The sequence below is a fragment of the Macrotis lagotis genome, chromosome 5 (genome assembly GCF_037893015.1).
Source record: "Macrotis lagotis isolate mMagLag1 chromosome 5, bilby.v1.9.chrom.fasta, whole genome shotgun sequence".
Taxonomy (NCBI): domain Eukaryota; kingdom Metazoa; phylum Chordata; class Mammalia; order Peramelemorphia; family Peramelidae; genus Macrotis; species Macrotis lagotis.
The window spans coordinates 261,135,193-261,146,122 of NC_133662.1; the positions used below are offsets into that span (position 1 = coordinate 261,135,193).

The window sequence follows — 10,930 nt, forward strand, 5'->3', positions numbered from 1 at the left end:
GAGAAGGATAGGCAGCTCCAAGAGAGCTTTGAGATGGGCACTCTCTTCTCCGGGGTCTGAGAGGGATAGCACTGAAATAGAAGTCTCTCCATCTACCCTGTGAAACAGGGCCACCAAGGAATGTGCAGGTGGCTGGGAACAAAAGCCAATTCCCTGGTCACTAGTCAGCAAGACTTCTTTCCACCAAACAACGTTTACACGCAATTTTACAAAAAAAAATATAGAGAGAACACTGTATTTGGATCATGAAGACCTGAGTTCAGATCTGGACTTCCTTGCTACATGACCCTGGGTAAGTCACTTAGACTCCATCTGCCTCAGCTTCCTCACCAGTAAAATAGTGATAATAGCCCCACTTCCCAGGTATGTTATCATAAACTGAGGTAATATTTATATACCTTAAATCATTTATCACCAATAGCAGATAGTGAGTCAAATTTCAGCTTCTTGTCTTTAGCCCAGTGGACCAAACTATTGAATTATTTTCGAAACCAATTTTGTCATTTGCTAGATCAGCTCTTTCTCTTGTCTTGGATATGCATGATGTGCAAATCTAATAAGGATGTTAGAAATTCCTTTTTAGTCAGTTCACTGCTTAAAAAATAAGTCTATTCTGACAAAATTGCTTTCTGTGGGGGTGAGGGGAGGGAGGTGAGATTAGGGGAAAAATTGTAAAACTCAAAATTATTTAAATCTTTAATAAAAAAGCAATAAGTCTATACTAAAGGCCCTAGGACAGGTACCTGTGACACTCCTTTTGAGACTTCCCCAAATCGCCAATGCTTATCTGTTACTCCTCTGTGAATCTTATGATTTAACCACCAAAACCACCTGACTGGGTTACAAGGTAGCTCACATTCCTCCCATCCTACAGAGAGAATCGAGCTTCTTGCCTCAGCCAATGCTGGGCAAGCATTGTGCTAGGAGATCTCCTCTAAGTGACCAGATAAGCAGGTGGTTGCAATCTGGGTCTTCACCATTCCACTCTCCAAAGAAGGTGTCAGAGTGTTAAATTTCATGTAACAAGACCTACTCAAGAGAATTCACATTCTATATATCCCTGAGCCAATCATGTGCTATTCTCCCTTCACATTAGAAAGCAGCATAAATGGACGGATTATACCTTTGGGGATTGAAGAAGCAGCCTAAGCTTAAATCAGTATTTGTATCTGTTTGACTTTTGATAATGTGTCTGTTGCCAAAAGCAATTTAACCACTAGGAGGTTCTGTCTGTTCTTGTTTAGTAAGGAGCAAGTGTTAGTGACCCAACATACAACTGCCCAGTTAGCTCTAGCCAAAGCTAGAGGGTACTCTGGGATGAGTGATGATGATGCCAAGCTTTTTTGGCTTTCAGGGAGTGAGCAGCCTTTCTTTCCTAACCCTAATCCTTTTATGGGTGGCAATGCTCATCTCTTGCTCAAAAGGCTTAATCCCTTGAATTTTATCCAGGCAGATTTTTTTTTTTTGCAAGGCAATGAGGGTTAAGTGGCTTGCCCAAGGCCACACAGCTAGGTAATTATTAAGTGTCTGAGGCTGGATTTGAACTCAGGTACTCCTGACTCCAGGGCTGGTGCTCTATTCACTGCACCACCTAGCCGCCCCTAGGCAGATTTTTAATTCAAACTTTTTTCTTGCTGAGTTTCTGAAAAACTCAGTCTATTGTCACTTTCATGCTGCATTTTGATTGATGTCCTATCCAAAAGTACAAATATATAAATGAATAATATCAAACACATTAAAGTCACCAACACTGACTGGGTGCTCATAATCTTTCCTGGATTAAATAGCATGAAATGAGCTAAAGAGACACAGTCCAGGTACTCAGTTTCCAGTCTCCCACTTTGGGTTCTGACGAGCCCAAATCTCAGAGTTCAGAGAAACACAGGCCAGGTGTTCTGATTCAAATCTTTCCCTTTTGATACCCCAGAGTGGGGAAAGGTGCTCATTAGTCATGTCTTCATGGCTAGGTCAGATACTGAAGATCTGCTTTCAGATACACCTAGACATTCTGCTCTTGTTGTGCTTCCCACTTCTCTCTTGATTTTGAATGCAAACTTTACTTGCTTCCCAGAACACATTCATTCTTATATCTCAGGGACTTATCCAAAGAATCTTACCTCAGGCATCTCATGCTCAAAGATTCTCATGTCATGATCCTAAAGAATTATCTCAAGAGATTAACTGCAGGAAGACACAGGTTGACTCAGCCATGATTACTATTTTGGCCTCTCTAGATCCCTTTACTTTCCTCAAATGTTTTTGTCATCCCAGGTCCAACAGGAATTTCCAGGTACCTCATTGCCCAGCTAAATATCCTTGTCATCTGGGATAGGAAAACAGTTATATATATCTCACCTTATGATGACAGGTCACACTTATATTGGTACTTTCTGATTTTCAAAGTGTTTATCTCACAACAATTTTGCAAGGTTGGTTGGCCAGTAAATTAAACCCATTTAACAGATCAGGACTCTAAGGCTCAATGAAATTAAGTGACTTACCTTAGATCAGTAGCTAGTCAGTGACAGAGCCAGCATCCTTAACAGGAGCTTCTCTGTCTTCTTTTCATCTTTCCTTCCACAGGTTCACTGTTTGTCATTTTGACTTATTCTCATGAGCTTCTAGAAACTTTAAACTTCTCCAGGTAGGTTCCACTAAGTTATGTCTAATGGCTCTCACAAGCTCTTGTGTTAAATATGGGTCTCTTTATCCAGTTGTATGATGTCTTTCCACGGCTACTGCGCCAACTCCCTGGACCTCACAACAAGGTCTTTCAGTATCAGGAGATTGTGAAGAATCTCATCTGCCAGGAGATCCAGAGTCACAAGCAGAGGATGTCCGAGGACTCAGAGGACTTTATCAGCTGCTACTTGACGCAGATCACTAAGGTAAAGAGATATAACAAGGATCCTGGGTCACTTTTGAGATTTAGCTCTAATCTTGGACACTCATAGTAAACATATTTTCCCTAGATACAATTATCTCTTTCCCTTAAGAGAACTTTCAGAGCTCCTCGAGTCCTTCAAAGGGGTTACATTACTCCTTTGCTTCCTTTGATTTTTCTGTCTTGAGTTAGAAATGAAACCCTATAGCCTTGGGTTAACAGTATAGCATCTGACTCCAAAAATGGCAGAATGGAAACCTTCCTGAGGATTCTGATTGTCCATGGAAGTTGGTGGTGATTGATATTTTGGTCTACTTTCTCTGCTGGAGCCATCTGGGAAGTTGGTATCTGCCACTGGACACTCAGAATGAGAGAGAGAGAGAGAGAGAGAGAGAGAGAGAGAGAGAGAGAGAGAGAGAGAGAGAGAGACTATTCACTCCATACTACTGCCTGATGTTCATTTCTCACAGAGTAAGAATGACCCTATGTCAACATTCAATGAGGAGAATTTGATCCAAGTAATCATTGACCTGTTCCTTGGGGGCACTGAAACTACAGCCACCACTCTGCGCTGGGCACTACTCTATATGATCCATCATAGAGATGTTCAAGGTGAGGACATACCGGGAGAAAGAAAACTCTCCTCAGGCCAGGATAACCCAAGGAAGGCTTCCTTCATGTCTTGGGTAGAGAGGTCATTCTTCGACACTCAGTCTTGCCCCAGGATTGGCAGTTAGAGATGGATAGGGCCAAGGTCCTGTGATACTCAGTGACTCAACAACCAGTTCCAGGGAATCTGAGGTTATGGTCTCGTCTCCCCTCCCTCCCCTCCGTCCCCCTCAAGTGAAAGCATGGGGCAGAAGTCTGGTTCTGGTAGTCACTTACCCAGAGATCTAGCATGATTCAGGGTAGAAAGCTAGGCTTGGAATCAGAAGACCTGCATTAAAATTCTGTCTCTGACACTTACTACTTAGAATTATCTGACCTCTAGGAAACCACTTCTTCTCTGGCCCCCAATTTCTCTAACCACAAAATGGAGAAATATTCATTGTATGGCTTGCTTCACAGGGTTGTTATGAGGAAAGTGCTTTGTAAATTGCTACAGAAAGGTATTTTATTTATAGAAAAAATCGAATAGTATTGATGACTTAGTCAGATGTCTTTGCTTCTCTAGAACTCAGTTTCCCCACCTGTACAATAGGGAAATTCATATTTGTATTATCTACCTCAAAGTTGTGGTCAGGAAAGTGCTATAGAAAGATGAGATTAGTTTTGAATAGTGCTGATGACTTTGAGGTCATCACTTTTCTGAATCTTTTTCCTCATATTGTACTGAATCTTCTCCATATTTTAAGCCCTTGTGGACTATTCTAGAAAAACCAAAGGTTTAGCAGAGGATAGGTGCCCTCCCCAGATTCATCGTTTTGGACTACAGGTAGCTCCTTTTTCAATGGTGTCAGTGAATGTGTGCAAAATCCCTTGTTGAAGAAGAAAAGAGTCATGTCATTTCTTGTTCCATTTTCAAAAAAGAAAACTTCCAGGTCAGAAAAGTCATTTTGGAAGGAAAAAAGAAACTGGAATTAAAAAAAGAAAAAAAAGAAAAGAGAGATGACTATTTTCTAAAAGTGGATAGGGTTCTCTGTTCAAGGCAAAAGACATAAAGTCTCAAATGCAGAATTTAGGTTATCAATGGTATCATGTTAGGTTATCATGGTTATCAATCCATTTTGAGTGATTCTCTAATTTATGTTGTGTTTGGTGGTGGAGATGGTACTAATCTTGGAGTCAGAGAACCCAATATTAATTTCTGAAGCTGTCATTTGCTCATTATATCACCTTGCTCTAGCCACGTTACCTAATTTCCCCTCTATGTATAAAACAATCTTTCATAAAGTCTATGATTTCCTGAGGAATAGCTAGGAATTTTGGTGTCCAGAGCAAATGGCACAAACTAAGTTTAAATCAACTTTGGAATCCACCATGTGCAGCTAAAAGGAGTAATTCAGACAAAGTGTGTTCAGCAGAGAGGGAATTAGCTACTTTAGTGGATCATAGCTGTTGTATTTTATTTTAGTTTCCTAGGGTAGAACCCTTGTTTCCCTGTCTTAGTTATTGCTCTCGTGGGCACTCTTTCCATAGAATGCAACCCTTCCACACCTTAGTAAATCAATAAAAATATTTTATTTTTATTATTTCTCAGATGCTAGAGATACAAAGACAAAAGCACAGCAGCCCCTGTCCTCTTGTTTTAACATCATTTTAAACTGCTATAGTTAAAAAAAAATCATTATCTAGTGGCCAGCCTTTTGATGATCCATCTCTCCATCCAGAGATCATCTGGTTCTTGGACTGCAAATGGATACCAGATGTCCCAAAAGTCTTAGTGTAATCTTAAGCTACAACTGGTGGGCATGGGGGTTGGTGAGAGGTTGATAGCATTGGTGATGAGAGTGCTTTGGGGACCCACCAAATGCTTTGTTGCTGTTGATATTTGGTAATTTCTGTTACATCATGACCCTCTTTTGGGGTTTTCTTGTCAAAAATTACTGGAATGGTTTGCCATTTCCTTCTCTAGCTCATTTTACAGATGAGGAAACTGAGGTAAATGGGGTTAAGTGACTTTCCCAGGGTCACACAGCCAGCAAGTGTCTGAGGCCAGAATTAAATTCATGAAGATGAGTCTGATTCCAAGCCCAGTGGTCTATCTACTGAGACACCTAGCTGCACACCAAATGTATGTCTATCTCATCTCTTACTCCTGCCTAGATACTCTAAGAAGGTTAGGACTCTGGCTCTTCAGCCTTATCTCTCCTTACAGCCATAAGTATGGTCCTGCTGGGAGAAGATGATCAGGATATGACTGACTGGAATGACATGATAGGGCTGGGCATGACTTGGGTTATCCTGAAGCAGATGCTTCCAATCCCATCTCTTCTGGAGTGTGACGGGCTCCAAGAGCATCAAAAAGATTGGTGCTACCCAAATGACCTTGAGCATCTCTCTGCAGAAAAGGTTCAGAAGGAATTGGACACAGTCCTGAGTCCATCCCAGGTGATCAGCTTTGAGGACCGGAAGTCCTTGCCCTACACCAATGCTGTCCTCCATGAAGTCCAGCGGTTTTGTAGCGTCATCTCCGTGGGTGCTGTACGCAAGTGTGTGAGAACTACCACTGTACAAGGCTTCCCCATCCACAAGGTATGAGGGCTGCCCTTTCCATGGGAATCTTACTAGTCCCCCCTGCCCATTCCAGTAAGAGAGAGACCCCCAGCAGACCTGGCCAGCTCATCTCCATGCTGACCATGGTCCCTGAGGAACTTTCTCTTCTTTCCCCATCAGTTCTACTCGAAGCATCTATGTATAAGGTCCCATGACAGATGCAGGGCCATGACTAAGTTAAGTCATTCGCCTCAAGTGCCATCTCTTACACTGGGCATTACCTGACCCTCTTGGTGCCCAGGACTCCTCCACTTAATGGTGTTTTTTGTTTTTGTATATATGACATCACATGGGGCACAGCTGTCTGTGTGTTTTATCCAGACAAGGATGTTGGAGGAACTTAAAGTTTAATATTGACCATTAGTTGGAACACAACCCAAACTGCTGTGTGTGTGTGTGTTTAGAATGGGGTGAAGGATCAACCTGCCAGGAGGCTGAAACATTCCCTCTGATCACTAGAGCATTTACAAAGACTGAGCTAGTCTCATTGCCTGAACAAGCATGAGTATTCCCATCCTCGATAACAACAAAAATATTATTGTATATGCATATGATAGGCAGCTAGATGGAGCCATAATGAAGAGAATGTGGGGCCTGGAGTCAGGAGGACTCCCCTTCCTGGCCCCAGGCATTGACTAGCTGTGTGACCCAAGGCAAGTCCCCTCACCCTGTTTGCCTCAGTTTCCTGACCTGTAAAATGAACTGGAAACCACTTCAGTACTTTTGTTAAGAAAACCCTACATGAGGTCAGGAAGAGACATGACAAACACCTGAACAAAATTAAATACTAATTTTATCTATCAATATTGTTATAATAGCAGCATTGATAAGAGCATTGTAGAGTTTGCAAAACACTTCTCATTTAATCCTCACAACCTTGTGAGATTATACTATTGTGATTCCTATTTTAAAGATGAGCAAACAGATTTTTGCTGTTCGGTCATTTCAATGATGTCTTCCTTTTCATGACCCCATTTGAGTTTGTTTTTTAGACAAAGATAATGGAGTATTTCCTTCTCCAGATCATTTATAGATGAGGAAACTGGGTGCCATGACTTGCCCAGGGTCACCCATCTAGGGAGTGTGGGAGGCCAGATTTGAACTTAGGTTTTCCGGACTTCAGGTCCTTCACTCAATCTACTGTGCCACCTGTTTGCTAATAATGGCGATCAGCAACCATGCTGCAGGGACAGAGCTGACCTCTTGTCTGGGAGACTAAATCAAATATTTAAAATGTTTAGATTTTTACAATGATTTCCCAGCTCCCACCCCTTGAGGGAATTCTCTGTTCACTTCCCTATGTATTCATTGATTTAAACACATTTCAACACAATTCAGTGCAACCATACCATGCACAGAATCTAATGACAAAGAAAACAGACCTGAAGACGTTCCTCAGCGCAGGGCAGAAGTGAGCCTGGGGACCCAGCTCCCTTTGTGCCCTGGCTTCCTGGAACTTCTGTCTGGGCAGAACCTGACGCTCTTTAAGAACAAGGGGGAAAAGAAGCTTCCCCTCCTTCTCAAGATCGACAAAACGTCAGCAGCTTCTGCTATTTGACATTTCGGTGGCAAATGTGATTCAGGCCAGTTCCCTAACAAGCGTAGGCTCAGGGCTGTAGGAGATAATGTGATTACTGGCCAGGAAGGAGGAAACAGGCCATTCATTCCTAATGATCTGGCCTCCTGTTAATTCAGTAGCTTCTATGGATGGCTCCAAAGGATGGCACTCATTACTCAAGCCTGAAGGCTTCTCTCTTAACTTATGTTTTGTTGCAAAGGGATTATAGTAAGACCCTAGGGACAATCTCGTTTCTGATGGAAGGGTCTTAGATCTTGCTCTCTCTCCATCATTTCTGGGTCCCAGAGGAGAGATCACATGAGATAAAATTGGGGCCCTGAGCTTCATTTATATTTAAATATGTCATTGCATCTTTCCTCGCAGAATGGAATCTCCCTGTGGGCAGGGGCTGTTTCATTCTTGGCTCTGTAGCTTAATAAATGCTTGCTGAATCGAATTGACCCAAGTCTGAGTTCTAACATTGTTGTCTAATGAGCTGTATGGGTTTGAGTTACTTGCCCTCCCTGGGATTCAGCTTTTCCATCTAAAACGAGGACCATTAGTAGAACTGACCTCGACGGTCTCTTCCAGCTTCCAGTCTTTGCTTCTGGTTTGTTTCTAACCGGGCCCCCCCATCCTCAGTCCTCTGGCCCACCTCCAAGCTCCTTTTTCCCTTTCGGTAGGGGACGGTCATCTTACCCAATCTGGCCTCTGTGTTGTATGACCCTGATTGTTGGGAGACCCCGTGGCAATTCAATCCAGGTCACTTCTTGGATGGAGACGGAAACTTTGTGATCAACGAGGTCTTCTTGCCCTTCTCTGCAGGTAACTGCCCTGAGAGCCTAGTACCACCAAGGGGTTGGGGGATCAACAGCCTTGATGGTATTTATGGTCCTACTCCTCTTCCAGGTCACCGGGTGTGTTTGGGTGAGCTGCTGGCCAAGGCGGAACTCTTCTTGGTGTTTACGAATCTGCTCCGGGAGTTTCAGCTACAGGTTCCGGAGGGGACCTCTGGGAATGAGCGAGATTACATTTTCTGGGGCACGCTGCAGCCCCAGCCCTACAGAATCTGTGTCAGGCCTCGTTTGGGCTGTTCTCGAGGCAGCAGCGGCGGGGAAGACAGTCTTTAAGTTCCCGACATGCTCCTGGAAGGCCTCCATTCTTCTCCATTCTTCCTCTTGGCTCACTGAATTTCTGTAGAATCAGGGTGGGAGGAATGTGTGTTAAAGGGCTTGGGGTGGAGGGGGGATATAAAATCAAGGCTTTTCTATTGAATCCCAGCAGCTGCCTCAAGAAGGCAGCCCTGAGAGCTGTTGGGGGGAGCACTCATTGCTAATTGGAGCATCCTAGGAGGGAGGCAGACGACTTTTACTATGTTGCTTTCCTGGCAAGTATGTAGAGATGGCATGTTCATCACTATGGACAACGACTCATTACACCATGCTGGGCTTCAAGGCCAAGAGTGACCGGAGGCAAGGGGCTGTCCATGCTAGAAGTTTAGGTCCTTTTTCTCTACTAAGTTTGGGGGCAGGGGAGAAGGGGAGCACAAAGGGAGCCATGAGCTTTGCTTCATGAGTACCAGCACCGCACCCCCCTCCAAAAAAAACCAAACAATCCAAGAAACTGGGAATAATTAGTAGATTCCATGACTTTCCTCTTGGGTTTATCACTTCAAAAGACTTTGGACTTCAAATGGGATCAGTTTTACCAAAAAGCAGGGAAAATAAGGAGGAAACTCTGGGTGATGGCATTGTCTTCTGACCCACTCATGGCAGTGGTAGAGGGTGCCAGGCCAGCCACTGCCAGTCTGCTCCCAACCTCTCTGACTGTCTCTGCCAGCCAGCTGAACTCTCGACCCTGTCTCCATGGTGTCAGATGGATTTCCACAACCCTCCAGGCTCTTTCCAGCTCTGCCTTTGCCAGGCCAGCAGGGACCTCGATGGCTTTACCCAGCAGCAAATAGCTGGTGACTGCTGCCTCCCCCACTGACAGCTCCCTCTTCCTCTTTTTTGTTTCTGACAAGGAAAGAGTCGGGTGGAAGCCTGGATCATCAGTCTTGCTTAAGAGTAAAACCCACAGAAAACAGTGGAGAAGGGCTGAGGTGGGCACCCATGTGCTTGCTATTTGGGGGAGCTTCATCTGTCCTGAACTTGGACCCAGCAGACTGCCCTGTTTTCAATGTTTTTGTAGCTCCGGTGCCATCTGCTGCAGCCTCTCTGGCTCCTCCAAGAGTGAAGTATCTGGCAGTCTCAGATACATAAAATATGGTCATTTCAGTGTTGGGGTTGCTATCTGCCAAATGGAGGGTCAGCTGGGGAATCCCAATGCTCAGCCTCCCCTCCTGCCCCCCTGCTTTACTACCACCATCACTCACCCATCCCACAGCAGGGAATTTCTTAGCTTCAGTTCAAGGGTCTCCTCTGCTCCATTCTACTGCCTCAGTTTCCCATACCATGTTTTAGCCCTGACAGAAGTCAAGAACATATCCTTTATATCCTTTGGAGGACAGAGCTTTTAAGGACTACATTTCCCTAACTCAGTTTTTTTCATGCTTCTTTTGAGCCTGAGAGTTCTCACCCTGCCCATTTTCATCCCAGGGCTTCTTGGTGGAGGTCCAGATAGTAGAGGTAAGATTTGAATCTGGGTCTGGCCCCAAACTCAGTACTCTGCGTTACACCACACTGTCTGATTAAAACTAAAATGCCCAAAGCAGGAAGAACAGGGATCCTGGCTCTACCTTTTCAACATCCCAAGTGGATCCCTTAGGTCTTTCTGTGAGGCCCAGCCCTGCTTCACAGTTGCCAAACCTGATCCCACCTTCATTTATCCTTGCCCTTTGAAGAAGCAATGGTAGAACTGGGGTCAGCAGTGACTTGGGTTCTAATTCTGCAGCCTTCCTTTTTTAACTCTATGACCTTGGAATTTATTTTTTAAATTCTGAACTTAACAAAATAATGAACAATTCCATCCACAGTAAGACAGAGAGGATTTCATGAGTCAGTAAAACTCCATTTCATGCTCCTTGCTTGCCCTTCCCCCCTTCCCACCATCTTGGCTCATTTGATACATTTTCTTATTTTTGCTTTTTTATAAATTACATAAAAATTTCCCCTATATCTCTCATTCTGCCCCTTCCTATATAACTAAGAATCCTTTTTTTTTAAAAAAAGAAAAATCAGAATAAGAGGAAAAAGGCAATTAGAAAACAGGGAACAAAAGGGAAATATCTTGAAATATAAACAATATTCCATGGCCATGGCCTCCTTTCTTTG

At 43.7% G+C, this 10,930-nt stretch overlaps 1 protein-coding gene across 1 annotated transcript in view; it reads left to right on the top strand.

Moving 5' to 3' along the window:
• The window catches only part of LOC141489542 (cytochrome P450 2J2-like), a 39,665-nt gene extending 30,877 nt beyond the window's left edge, over positions 1 to 8,788 (top strand). The window contains exons 8-12 of the mRNA XM_074190113.1: positions 2,715 to 2,888; positions 3,355 to 3,496; positions 5,892 to 6,079; positions 8,342 to 8,483; positions 8,568 to 8,788. Coding sequence (XP_074046214.1) covers positions 2,715 to 2,888; positions 3,355 to 3,496; positions 5,892 to 6,079; positions 8,342 to 8,483; positions 8,568 to 8,788 — 867 coding nt within the window. The remainder of the gene's footprint in view (positions 1 to 2,714; positions 2,889 to 3,354; positions 3,497 to 5,891; positions 6,080 to 8,341; positions 8,484 to 8,567) is intronic.
• Positions 8,789 to 10,930: the final 2,142 nt, after the last annotated feature.